At 45.2% G+C, this 14,303-nt stretch overlaps 1 protein-coding gene across 1 annotated transcript in view; it reads left to right on the forward strand.

The window, feature by feature from the left end:
- Nucleotides 1-13,099, forward strand: part of cpap (centrosome assembly and centriole elongation protein) — a gene marked incomplete at its 3' end in the record, with an annotated part of 28,666 nt that extends 15,567 nt beyond the window's left edge. Inside the window, exons 9-19 of the mRNA XM_079563779.1 lie at nt 3,149-3,322; nt 4,852-4,984; nt 5,055-5,220; nt 6,616-6,747; nt 7,025-7,117; nt 7,554-7,638; nt 8,592-8,815; nt 10,342-10,482; nt 11,173-11,257; nt 11,323-11,443; nt 12,907-13,099. Coding sequence (XP_079419905.1) covers nt 3,149-3,322; nt 4,852-4,984; nt 5,055-5,220; nt 6,616-6,747; nt 7,025-7,117; nt 7,554-7,638; nt 8,592-8,815; nt 10,342-10,482; nt 11,173-11,257; nt 11,323-11,443; nt 12,907-13,099 — 1,547 coding nt within the window. The remainder of the gene's footprint in view (nt 1-3,148; nt 3,323-4,851; nt 4,985-5,054; nt 5,221-6,615; nt 6,748-7,024; nt 7,118-7,553; nt 7,639-8,591; nt 8,816-10,341; nt 10,483-11,172; nt 11,258-11,322; nt 11,444-12,906) is intronic.
- Nucleotides 13,100-14,303: the final 1,204 nt, after the last annotated feature.

Consider the following 14,303-nt stretch of genomic DNA (forward strand, 5'->3'; position numbering starts at 1 on the left):
TTCGTCACCAGCCGAGTAACCAACCACTGCTCCTCAGCAGAACCCCCTCCCCGCAGTGTCTAGCCTTAAGATGTAAACAGAGTCATCATGGAGGATTAGCTTCATGTGTTGTGAACCGGAGTTACAGCAGTTCTGAAACTTTTACAAAGACACACATCAGTGTTTCTGTTACCGAAACACCCAGGATTCAAACCGGTGACAAGAACACTTATTTCAGTGTCTGGTTCTGCGCTGGGCCTTGATGATGCACAGAGCCTCCGGAGAAAGCTAATGCTAAGCTAAACCTCGAGTCATCACGTGGAAACGAGAAATATGCACAAATAAAGTCAATAAAACCACCACACACCTAAAGAACCGTTTAACAATGATCACACACGGAGCCTGGCTTGTTGATTTGGAAGTTTATTGCTCACATTTCATCTACAATGGGTCATAGACGAGTGGCTTTCTCCCGGAGCTAACAAGCTAGCCGCGACAAGCTAACGGGAAAATTCACTGAATACAAGCAGCATATTATGCACTAAAAACGCCACTAAAACAGGCAACTGCTTGAAGCAGCCTTTATGATGATCCCACACTGAGCCGGGCTTGTTGATTTTGTAGTTTATTGCTCACATTTCATCTACAGTGAGTCGTAGCCGAGTGGTTTCTCCCGGAGCTTAGGGACTATTAGCCGCGACAAGCTAACAACCTTCACCTTCACAACATTCATTGAAAACAGGCAGCATATTATGCACAAATAACGTCAATAACGCAGGCAACTACTCAAAGCAGCCTTTACGATGATCACACAATGAGCCTGGCTTTACACATTTGTGGTTTATTGCAGACTTTTCATCAACAATGAGCTGTAGTCGATTATAACAAGCTAACGGGTAACCTCGAAAAACCATTGTCCACCTGCACAGATAATGTCCGTCTTTGAATCGTATGGGCTCCTGCAGATCCTGGTGTAGTCCATGGGGGTATAGTTAGAGATCCATAGGGCATGGCAGTAGCAAAGAGAGAGCCTCCAAACAGCAGTTATTTTTCAGGCAAGAGCCCCTTCCAAGCGTCCGGTGTGGAAGGTTCGTCTTCAAATAATATCCTGTGTGGCCATTGTTCACAAAGTGATAAACAGTAGCTCCTTTCCAACAATAAAAAATAAAATGCACCGATCGTAGTTTCAATACTGTGGAGAAAGTGTTGTGATGCCACAGACAGCGTGTGGAGGGGGCGTGTCTGAAAGGGTCAGAGGTTCTTAAAGAGACAGAGGCCTATTTCAAGTCATTTGCTACCGCCATTTTGAAAGAGCAATTTTATACAAGGCAGTTATTCTAATTTACTGCATTGACAGACCAACAGAAGGTTTCGTCATCATTGTAGTGTGCTATAGACTGGAGCTATGTGGCTGAAAAAAGCATAATACCCCCTCTTTAAAATATTTACTTTGTACATATCTTATTTATGCAGATGAACTCTAAGCAGTGTGGAGGGGAGTGAGGGGCGTGGGCCACGGGGGAAAGCCAGGTGTGGAGAGGGGGGTGGTAGAGCAGAGCAGAGCAGAGTTCACTACTCCACCTACTGATAAAACAAATTCAAAAAGACATTGCTTAAAGGGACTATACAGAGTTTAGAAATGTTAAAATTAAGTATTTCCCTCCTCCTACATGTTCCAACAATGTCCTAAGGTGTTGAATGAGCCCAGACCTGTTCACCTGTTCTAAAATCCTGCACTGTCACTCAAAAAGGTGTTAATTCGGGTCCGAAGTGCCGTCATGCACGAGCTTAATATAAAAGCTGCAGTTACACGTATGACCTGAGGTGGCAGTAGTGAGTATAAAATGGCTAACTTGCATCTAGTGGGTGAGGGCCATAGAAATATATACAGTGAGGGCACGCACATCCACAGTTCTAAACAAGTGTGCAGGATCAAAAAATGGAAAATGTCACAAAAACAAATAAATAACTAAAAGATCCGCACAACTTAATTGCTCCAAAGCTCTTTTCTTTTCTTTTCTTTTCTTTTCTTTTCTTTTCTTTTCTTTTCTTTTCTTTTCTTTTTCTTTTTCTTTTTCTTTTTCTTTTTCTTTTCTTTTCTTTTCTTTTCTTTTCTTTTCTTTTCTTTTCTTTTCTTTTCTTTTCTTTTCTTTTCTTTTCTTTTCTTTTCTTTTCTTTTCTTTTCTTTTCTTTTCTTTTCTTTTCTTTTTCTTTTTCTTTTTCTTTTTCTTTTTCTTTTTCTTTTTCTTTTTCTTTTTCTTTTTCTTTTTCTTTTTCTTTTTCTTTTTCTTCTCTTCTCTTCTCTTCTCTTCATCCCCATCCCCTCCATGATGTTGGCAAGTGTTGTTTAGCCGCAGCTCCCTGGGGAAGGCTGTCAGTCTGTGACCTTAGACTCTCCGATCACCACTAGAGTTGGGTACCGAAACCCGTCATCATAACAGCCCCGGGGCCACGTAAGCTTCAACCTCATCGGTCTTCTTAACGGGGCCGCTGCATTTGTCGAGCCAATCGCGCACTCTCAAATAAGCCCAGTCCCAGAGCTACAGTCAAATCTAACCAACAGCCTGTGATTAACGAAACATTATGAGACTTAATTCTTCATTTACTACATAATAATAATAATTATAACAATAGCAATAATGATAACAACAATAATGATAACAACAATAGGAACAACAACAATAATGATTATAATAATAATACAACAACAATAGTAAAAATAGTTACTATTGATACTAATAATAATAATAATAATAATAATAATAATAATAATAATAATAATAATAATTATTATTATTATTATTATTATTATTATTACAAATACATTTTGGCCTATATTTGTATTTTAACTGCTATATATTAAGTGAGTGTGAGTAAATGTGTAATAAAGATAAATATGGGCCTAGGCTACTATACTGTAGCCTCTATCTTACTTTTTTTTTTCTTTCAAAGTACCGATAAGACTGCCGGATCGATAAGGATAAGAGTAGTAGTATCGATAAATCGTTAACGATACCCATCCCTAATCCCCACGCACCACTCCCCCAGGCACCTGCTCTTTCTTGTTCTTGCTTCGCTCTGAGATCAGACAAGATCAGGTTTTCTCCAGGGTATTTTTCCTTCGTTCTGCAGACCTGCTGACCCCTGTGTCCATGTTGTCTGTCCTCAGAGGAGCCGGCCTCCCCAGTAGAGCGTGCTGTTAACAGGAAGGTGGCCGTGTCCAAAGCCCCCTCCCAGCTCATGAGCAGGCTGTTCCCCGCACTCAAGACACAGTCCAACAGTGCACCTGCGAGCCGCCCTCCGACAGCGGCCGACCCCCAGAGTGTTCCAAACTCCACGCATGGTTCGTGTCCGTCCTGTTCCTCCTCCTCATAGTCATATCACATATCACTTTTTATTTATTATCAGCTAGCGGCTAGTTGTTCGTGTTAGCCTCACTATGACGGTAAAACTCCACTTTGCTTCCTGAAAGTGGTGAAATGTTAAACTCACCCTTAACTAACAGCTTAAACTTAACTCACTCCTCTCCTCCTTAACTCAACCTCTTAACTCCCACCTGAACCGTGCTCATTTTCTCCAGTTTGGCTTTGCCCAAATCTAAAGGCTTCTTGGAAAAAACCATCAAAAGAGTGACGAGGATGAAAGCATAAAAAATATAATAGCGACGAAAACATGCCACAGAAGCAACATAGATGCGACATAAAAAACAAAAATTGCAATGAAAAAAGTGATAAAAAAGCACAAAAAAACATGACTAAAAGACAAAAAAGAGACACAACAAAAACAAAATTGCAACAAGACAAAATTGCGGCAACAGCGTGACAAAAAAAGTTACAATCACTTTTGTAGGTTTTAGCTTTCAAATGAGGCGTTACACTGTTGATCTCCAGTTGAGAAGCTTTTAGATTTGGGTGAAGCTGAACTGGAGAATACTGATAAAGAGGTTAAGTTGTAAAGCACAAAAAGCAGGTTCAGGGCATTAACATTCAGTTCTGCTCTCAACCTGGAGTTTATCATCAGTCAAAGGGAGCGGTGTAGTATTTTATTTACAAAACTTTACTGACATGGTCCATATTATTTGCAAGACGACTTTTATAAAAGAACAAAAAGTGGTGGACACTTCTATTATTGAAACCTTTTACTTTAGTTAGAAATGTTTAACTACAGGCTATTTGGGTGGTAAAAAAACAAATATATATATTATTATTATTATATTAACCTTTACATCTGCTATTGGCCTTGCTATTTTCTGAACCTGACCTCTTGCTTTGTTGCTTTGTGGACATTTTCCACAGTGTAAGAGACGTTTACATATTTAGTGTTGATTCCTGAGCCCTCCCCTTTGTCTTCTCAGAAAGCCCAGTCTCACATCATTTGTCTTGCCAAATTCTGTGGTTAAACCTTTACAAAACTACCCTGATTAACCCGGACAGGTTAAAGCAGGCCAGCCATTTGTGTGCAGGCTACATACTGTACCTTTAAAGCTGTGGCAATCCAATTATTTTCTTATAGTAGAGTAAACTTATTAGGGCCTTATTGATCGAAATTAAACACGCAGCATTTGTGACAGAAAAGCGGATCATGCGTGAGGCTACATTAGCACACGGTTAGTTTGTTGGTCCGCCTTGTTCACGTCTCAGCACTCTCTCTGTAAGCTCCGTCTAATTAAGGGGAGTGCTAGAAACGAGTTTAGGCAACAGCTGAGAGATTTTAGTCAACCACGCCTGACCTTCACGGTTGGAAAAGTGAGTCATTGGGGTATTGCAGCTTTAAGTTGTCATGCGTGGTCCTGGTGGTACGTGGAAAGCCCAGAGCTTAGTGAGGCAGTGGATGGTGTGAAGTTGAACTATTCACAGCACTTCTTTCCTACAGCTCCACAGGCCCAGTCACAGCTGCTCAGGGAGAGGCTGGTGGAGCTGGAGGTCCAAATCGAGCGTTTCCAAAAGGAGAATGCTACACTGACCAAAGTACGGAAGGACAACCAGAAACTCCAGGAGGACCTGAGGTAGGTGTGTGACTCAACACTCAGCTGCAGATGTTGTTCTGATGACGCCTGCCCTGGTGTTGTGTGGCAGGAGGGAGCGCTGTGACTTTGAGCAGATGAAAGCTCAGGAGATGACCCGCTTTGAGGAGTACAAACGAGAGGAGAACAGAAAGCTGCAGAGGGAGCGCAAGCTGTTGGAAAAGCACATGTCTGCAGCACGAGCCGTCCCCAACAAGAGCGAGCGCCAGGAGATCCAGGTTTGTTTAATTATTTATTGGTTTGTTTGGTCCGGACAGTGCGTGTTAATGAACATACATGGATCTCATGCATGTAAACGAGCCTTGGGCTAATTTCCATCCGTCGTCCCCCATGCGCACTCTCAAACACACTCACATTCATCCTGGCCTATTGTACATGTTTTTAGTGGTAGGGGAAACCGGAGTACCCGGAGGAAACCTACGCAGACACGGGGAGAACATGCAAACTCCACACAGAAAGGCCCCGTCCCTGGTGGGAATCGAACCCGGACCTTCTAGCTGTGAAGCACGAGCACTAACCGCTGCGCTACCATGCCGCCCAACAGACAGCATGGACTGCATACTGTCTGTTAAAAAGTAGAGAACAATGAACACATAAGACTGTGCAGAATATGCTATGAAAGACATCTCTAGAGAGTCCGATTATCAAAGAGCCACTTTGGAAATGAACACTGCAGAATGTGTAGCCCATTATTTGGTGTGATAAATAATGCAACAATCTGGCACGCAATCTGTATAAAATGTACATTTCACTCATGAGTAAAAGAAAATGCCTCCAACTCTCCCTAATACTTATTTAAAGGAATAGGCCGCCGTTTTTACATACTGAGATGTGTTCTTACCTAACCTTAGACGAGTTAATACGTCTGATCTTTGTCCGTGCGCTCTGTCACGCAAACGGAGCACATACGCAGCCTCTCCCACATGTCATATAGCTCCAAAAAAGCTCACGATAGAAGCTACCAAGCTCCTCCACGTGTTCCCTATTTAAATAAACTTACGTGAAGTGTTTTCATGCGAAGTATATTTACACAGAAATGTAACATGACGATTTTATAAGCAGATAAAAAAGGGTACTATGTTGCGAGGCGTAATGATACGAGGAGCACAACGTCCGTCGTCCGCGCAGTAACTCCTAAAGGTTATTGACGGAAGTGAGCGAGGGGAAGTCTTCATCCCACTGTGATATCAATGAACAACAGTTTGACACTTGGATATTTGTGACTGTGATTTTCTTTACAGTCCATTTATATATTGCGCGTTCAAAAACATGTCTTATTTTTGAGATTTTGTGGTCTTAAAAAGGTCTTCAAAAGTCTTAAATTTGACTTGTCTGCAGATACCCTGGTTATATGTATTATGTTGTCTGTGTTCCACTCATGTGAAGGATGATTTTCAAAAGCACAGTCTCCTCAGTCCGAGCCTCTAAATGTTAAAACACCACACTTTTGGAGTGGGGAGAGGACAGTCCAAGGACAGCAGTTGACATTTTGAGACCATACTGTTATTGCATACAGACCTTTACTTCCTGTACAGATTATGAAACCAAACATAGACTCCATTTGAGTTGAAGTATAGGATCATTTGGGCCGTGTGGTGTGCTGTGTGCCACAGGGTCTGAAGCAGCAGCTAAGCTCCCTGCAGGAGGAGCTGAGGAGGAAGGAGAGCCGCTGGGCTAACACCCACAGCAGACTGCGCCACCAGCTGGAGGCTCTGGGGCAGGACAACAGCGTTCTGAGAGATGAGGTACTGCCAATCAACTCATCTATATCACACACAATACCATTAATAGTAAGGATCAAAATCAATAATGGTGGAACAGGGAGAGGTGGACGGAACGGGTGGAGCTGAACTAGCTCAACACATTTCTGACTAATTGAAAAATGTTAAATGAATGTCCCTGCAGCATGAGATGAGATGAAATGGTTCTTGAGTTGTAATGTGTTTAAAATGGCAGTTTTACTGTAAAGCTTGTACATCCTGTGTTTGCTCAGTCAATCCTCACTGTTCTGTCCCTGCACAGGTGAAGACTCTGGAGAAACTGCGCCTCACCGCCTGGAAGAAAAACTCTGCAGACTCAGACAAGTCTTCTGCTCCCAAGGGAGTCAAGTTTGCAGTAAGTCCATTTTCTGGAGACACTAAGACACTCTGCTTCTTCCTGATTTCCCAGAACCAGCTCAAAGGGGCCAATGTGCAACTCGCCTCTCAGTGTGTTGTGTTGGGCTCATGTAGAACGTTTCATTATTACATGCATAGCAATAAGCGCTTCTTTGGTTTATTGGTGCATTACTGCCACCTTCTGTTCTGAAGTATCGGTCAGACTGTAAACCCACAGTCTAATGTCCCTGTAATAAGGCTACAGGTCGGAAAAGGCCTTTTCCAGTACTGTACTTAAATGTGAGTTGGTTTATGTTTCCAACTATACTTTTTCTGATACCACTCCTGCACTATGGATTATGTAAAACGGCATTAATCAGAACCCAGGTGTGTGGTGTGTCGTCGTGTGGACAAAGGACTGTGAGCATTTCTTTGAGTTCCTCCTGTTTTCTCAGACCCCTCTGGACACCAGCCCTCCTGCTCCGGCCACAAGGGGGAGCCGCAGAGCATCTGCTCCAGGAGCCGCCACAGTGCCGTCAGGTACTCACTGACTGCTCTATGTGTGCTTAGTACCAACGACACTTACCTTGCACGATGAGAATACAGATAAACCACCTTTGTAGTATTGTTACAGTGCCATGACGTGGTTAACTCAATTATATTTACAATTGTGCACACACAAGCAACCTAAACTAAAACTAAAAAAACAGGAACAACCTTGTTGTTAGTGATGTTAGTGCTTCTCATACTGGTCCACTCTAAGGGCGCTACGCAAACACTACTAATGAAAATAAAAAAGTAGGCTAAATTTTGGTCTATATTTGTATTTTGTGTATTAAGTGTATGCGCAAATTGGGAATAAATACCGTCCAAAAGTAGAGTAGGAGGAGAGGCTTACAGCCACCAGCTCGAGCTAATTTTTCCAAAAATTCTCACAACTTTTCCTCACAACCAGCCATGCTTTCACTGGACCGTCCCGCAGTGGAGTGAACAGAAGAGAGAATGTCCTGTGGTAGCACGCTGCGATCAAAGGGCTGCGCTCCATGTTTTAAAAAACCTGACCTAATTACGCATGTGTTTCTGAACGCTCTCCCTCATACGACAAAAAAACCCACATTTTTGGGGGATTTTTTTGTTCATCTCATGTTTGCCTATTTCAGCTTCACTCTGTGGCAGCCCTCTTACAATGTCGAACATATTGGGACGGGACTGAAGAAAAATCAAGCGTGAAGTCACTAGAAATCTATTGTCTTTGAGTTACTTTGTTTTGGGGATGTTGTCTGTAAACAAATCTTTTGTTGGTCCTGTCCCAATATTTTGGACATTTCAAGATGGCTACACCCTTTTGACTTCAGTGTCTAACAGATAATTATGCACTTGCTTTTGCCCCACTTCCTCTTAATACACGGATGGGATGCTTGAAGTTTTGTTTGAGGTTTGAAAATGTGAAGAATTCATTCTGACCGCTCTGTCTGTTGGGGTCTTTGTTAAAGGGATGAGGAGCAGTCTGAGAAGGCCGTCTTTAACAGGAAGAACAGCAGAGGAATCCGAGGCCGAGGCCGAGGACCAGAACCAAGCCAGTCTCAGCCCGGAGGAGACCCAGGGGTGCTCCCCTTGTGACACCCAGCCTACACCTCAGACTGCACCTCAGCCTGCACCGGAGTGTGGGAGCAGGTTGGAGACGCCTCAGGAGGAGGCTTCTAGTGCTGAGGGGAAGGTAAGCTCCACAAAAAGTTACTAACAGCGTTAGTTTTAGTCTTTTGGATGGCAATGCCTTCGTCTTATTCACACGAGGTTAGAATGACCTCGGGACTTCAGGTAAAAAGTAAATATTACTGATGTCCTCAGAGGCACATTGAGTTGCCCTGTGTACGAAATGCACGGTATAATAAAGTTCCCTTGTCAATGCCCGTGCGCCCTCTCTCCTCATCCTCTGATCATCAGGGCCCTCTCTCCTCATCCTCTGATCATCAGGGTCCTCTCTCCTCATCCTCTGATCATCAGGGTCCTCTCTCCTCATCCTCTGATCATCAGGGTCCTCTCTCTACATCCTCTGATCATCAGAGTCCTCTCTCCTCATCCTCTGATCATCAGAGTCCTCTCTCCTCATCCTCTGATCATCAGGGTCCTCTCTCCTCATCCTCTGATCATCAGGGTCCTCTCTCCTCATCCTCTGATCATCAGGGTCCTCTCTCTTCATCTTCTTATCATCAGGGTCCTCTCTCCTCATCCTCTGATCATCAGAGTCCTCTCTCCTCATCCTCTGATCATCAGGGTCCTCTCTCCTCATCCTCTGATCATCAGGGCCCTCTCTCCTCATCCTCTGATCATCAGGGCCCTCTCTCTACATCCTCTGATCAGCAGGGTCCTCTCTCCTCATCCTCTGATCATCAGGGTCCTCTCTCCTCATCCTCTGATCATCAGGGTCCTCTCTCCTCATCCTCTGATCATCAGGGTCCTCTCTCCTCATCCTCTGATGATCAGGGTCCTCTCTCCTCATCCTCTGATCATCAGGGTCCTCTCTCCTCATCCTCTGATCATCAGGGTCCTCTCTCCTCATCCTCTGATCATCAGGGTCCTCTCTCCTCATCCTCTGATCATCAGGGTCCTCTCTCCTCATCCTCTGATCATCAGGGCCCTCTCTCCTCATCCTCTGATCATCAGGGCCCTCTCTCCTCATCCTCTGATCATCAGGGCCCTCTCTCTACATCCTCTGATCAGCAGGGTCCTCTCTCCTCATCCTCTGATCATCAGGGTCCTCTCTCTACATCCTCTGATCATCAGGGTCCTCTCTCTACATCCTCTGATCATCAGGGTCCTCTCTCTACATCCTCTGATCAGCAGGGTCCTCTCTCCTCATCCTCTGATCATCAGGGTCCTCTCTCTACATCCTCTGATCATCAGGGTCCTCTCTCCTCATCCTCTGATCATCAGGGTCCTCTCTCCTCATCCTCGTCTGCACATTGACACATTCGTACATACTACTGTCCTGAGAAAATGGAGGACAGGAGCGCGCAGAGAGAACACAGTGTGTGAAGTCCTGTGACTTCCCTCTCTTTGTCGCGTGTATCGTCCAATCTCTACTACTTTCTAACATCTCATCAATGAAAACTCTTAAACGTCTTGTCATGTTGTCACTAAAGAGCTTATTAGGTCGTCATGGTTACGTTATCTTCCTGTAAATATCAATGGGCCAGTATCCATATTATCCGACGCTCTGACATGGTCACACTCCCTCTGCAGGTGGAGCAGCTGCTGTCCAGTGGAGCACGCCTCATGGTCTTCCCCAACGGCACCAAGAAGGAGGTGTCTCCTGACGGAAGGACAGTCAAAGTCACCTTCTTCAACGGAGACACCAAGGAGCTCACGGCTGACCAGAGAGTGGTGAGGCGCACTCCTACTCACACTTTCTAAGGTTGTCAGGAGGGAACAGTCAGTGATTAAAGGCCTCTTCATACTCCACAAGAAGTGTTGCTGCCCAACTGCCACGCCCCCTTTTTTACAGAAATAAAACATTCTAACCTCCGTGTCACTCGGTAAAGTCATGACATGTCACTTTTTTTTATCACTCGCTTCTTTCATGCAGTAGAGCCAGGTTTCTGTTTCCTCTTCGTCCTTGCCCAAAACGCCCGCGTGTTTCTCGCCAGGAAACGTGTCCGTGTAATCCTTTTACTGCCGCGAGCGTTGCCTCAAAACTGTCCTTGTTGTCTCCTGTTTTCCATGGGATTCTCACTTCCCAGTTTCCTCAAAATTAACCCCACCCACTAAATCCAGCCAATCACAGCGAAGCGTTCTCGCAGCCCTGCCGAACAAAGTTCTGCTCAGCTGAGGTGTCAAGAACAACCTGGCTCAGGGCGTCTAGTTGAGCCTTAAAGCTTTGTTTGTCATTGTACAAGCATACAACGAAAAAGGAGTTCAGGTGTTTGCTTCACTTAATTCAGCGTCCTCCTCACCTTATATGTCTGTAATGCCTCTCACGGGATTATTTAATGCTTATTCCACAAACGCATCTGTATTTGACTCTTTCTAAAACCAAATTCAGTTCTGTTATTAGTGACATGTTCCTCTCCTCAGATCTACTTCTACGCTGAGGCCAAGACCACCCACATCACTTACCCAGATGGTATGGAGGTCCTGCACTTCCCCAACAACCAGACAGGTGAGGGCACTCTCAGGTGAACCCCTGACCTCTGCGCTGTGAGCTAACTATGTGTGTGCTAACAGAAAAACACTTTCCCGACGGCCACAAGGAGATCACCTTCCCTGACCACACCGTCAAGACCCTGTATCCCAACGGACGAGAAGAGAGCGTGCTGACCGACGGCACTATCATTCAAGTCCATCCGTAAGTCCCTCCCCCATGTGTCCATCCGTAAGTCCCTCCCCCCACATCTGTAAGTCCCTCCCCCCACATACGTAAGTCCCTCCCCCCACATACGTAAGTCCCTCCCCCATGTGTCCATCCGTAAGTCCCTCCCCCCACATCCATAAGTCCCTCCCCCATGTGTCCATCCGTAAGTCCCTCCCCCCACATCCATAAGTCCCTCCCCCATGTGTCCGTCCGTAAGTCCCTCCCCCCACATACGTAAGTCCCTCCCCCATGTGTCCATCCGTAAGTCCCTCCCCCCACATACGTAAGTCCCTCCCCCTCACATACGTAAGTCCCTCCCCCACATACGTAAGTCCCTTCCCCATGTGTCCATCCGTAAGTCCCTCCCCCCACATCCGTAAGTCCCTCCCCCTCACATACGTAAGTCCCTCCCCCACATACGTAAGTCCCTTCCCCATGTGTCCATCCGTAAGTCCCTCCCCCCACATCCATAAGTCCCTCCCCCATGTGTCCGTCCGTAAGTCCCTCCCCCCACATACGTAAGTCCCTCCCCATGTGTCCATCCGTAAGTCCCTCCCCCCACATCCGTAAGTCCCTCCCCCTCACATCCGTAAGTCCCTCCCCCTCACATACGTAAGTCCCTCCCCCACATACGTAAGTCCCTCCCCCATGTGTCCGTCCGTAAGTCCCTCCCCCCACATACGTAAGTCCCTCCCCATGTGTCCATCCGTAAGTCCCTCCCCCCACATACGTAAGTCCCTCCCCATGTGTCCGTCCGTAAGTCCCTCCCCCATGTGTCCATCTGTAAGTCCCTCCCCCTCACATACGTAAGTCCCTCCCCCACATACGTAAGTCCCTCCCCCATGTGTCCGTCCGTAAGTCCCTCCCCCCACATACGTAAGTCCCTCCCCATGTGTCCGTCCGTAAGTCCCTCCCCCCACATACGTAAGTCCCTCCCCCATGTGTCCATCTGTAAGTCCCTCCCCCATGTGTCCATCCGTAAGTCCCTCCCCCCACATACGTAAGTCCCTCCCCCATGTGTCCATCTGTAAGTCCCTCCCCCATGTGTCCATCCGTAAGTCCCTCCCCCCACATACGTAAGTCCCTCCCCCATGTGTCCATCCGTAAGTCCCTCCCCCATGTGTCCATCTGTAAGTCCCTCCCCCATGTGTCCATCCGTAAGTCCCTCCCCCATGTGTCCATCCGTAAGTCCCTCCCCCATGTGTCCATCTGTAAGTCCCTCCCCCATGTGTCCATCCGTAAGTCATCAACAGATGCCACATTTGCAATTCAATGACGATTGGTAACCTACTTTTTAATGGATTGCCCATGATGATAAATTATAAAGTAAAGTATGTAAGTACAGTATAAACTGGCCTTCAAAGGGACCAGCTTGTGCCCCAGCTTGTATGTGTGATGGTGATTATTGGGATCTGCTCCACCTTCAGACTAATGCTCTGTGATGATCCGTGTTGCAGGGACGGCAGTAAAGAGATCCACTTCAACACGGGGCAGAAGGAGGTGCACACGGCGGAGTACAAGCGCAGGGAGTACCCCGACGGCACGGTCAAGACCGTCTACAGCAACGGGCGGCAGGAGACGCGCTACCCCACAGGACGCCTCCGCATCAAAGACCGAGAGGGCAACGTGGTCCTGGACAGCAGAGCCTGAGTCTGGGGACCCTCGAACACAGACCCAGCACCACAGAAGCTCTGGACTCACATCAACTGAGTCCCAAAAGGAAAGCTCAGGACCTCACACTAAAACTCTTCATATTTCATAAAGCAAAAGTGAAGATTCACCAAATACATGTAGACAGAAAAAACATTGTCGTTTATAAAAATGTGTACAACTGCTGTGATCAAACCATATATTTTGTAAAAATGTGAACCACTTATTTATTTTATTTTATTTATAAATAAATCCACAAAATCATCCTGTTTTTCTTGTAACCCTGCAGTGTATGTTTCTATAGACTACAGTAGAATAACAAATAGTTATATTTTTTATAGGTCTGTTTGGTATAGAAAGTCATAAAATCCATTTTCACCTGAAGTGAAAGTAAAACATATATAATAGGTATATAATAGGACACGTACAGGTCTCTATGGATCCTGGCACAATTTTTGATTTGAGTGGTTGTGAAGCCATTTATGGTTAAACTGAGTTTGCTCTTTTTAAATCATTATGAAAAAAAGAAGTTGACACGAACAGGTTTGAGGCGTTACTGGTCACCGATGACCTGTGTTTGACCTTTTGTACAGAATACAATCATTACAGTTTTTGGGTTCCTGACCCCAAATCTGTCATCCAGCACTGGTGGTTTTCTTCTGAGTCACAGGAAAAGCAAAGGAATTGTCAAAGGATCTGCTACTTTTATACAGTAGTTAAACTGTATAAAATGGGAAAGGGTTAGAAAAGAGATCAGTTATAATAATACTGTTTATATAAAAAAAATCATCAATGCTATTACACTCGAGCGTTTTCTTTTCCGTTGTTTCACAATGCCAGGACAGTGGTGTTCCACTCGGAACACTCGCCCCTCGCAGCTCCACGGTGCACCTGTGGATCCTCCACTGTTTCAGAGAGCTCAAATTACTCATGATGCACATATTTCTTCCCTTTTTCTCCCAAAACTGTATTTGGTTGTACTCGCCATAAAAAGTTTTGTTCCACGTTTGTGCAAGAAAATAATTGTCATGATAAAATCAATGGTGAAGATGAGGTTTATATAAAGTTAAGTTTGTGAGGCCTAAAATGTCAAAACACTGGGTTATTTTAGTGAATTTGTAAACGGTGCAATGCCAGATGTGTTCAGGACACTCATTTCAACTGTGACCGTTTTAAAACCTTTTTTGTCCTTTTATCTCAAAAA

The sequence above is a fragment of the Gobius niger genome (genome assembly GCF_951799975.1).
Source record: "Gobius niger genome assembly, chromosome: 9".
Classification (NCBI taxonomy): Eukaryota; Metazoa; Chordata; class Actinopteri; order Gobiiformes; family Gobiidae; genus Gobius; species Gobius niger.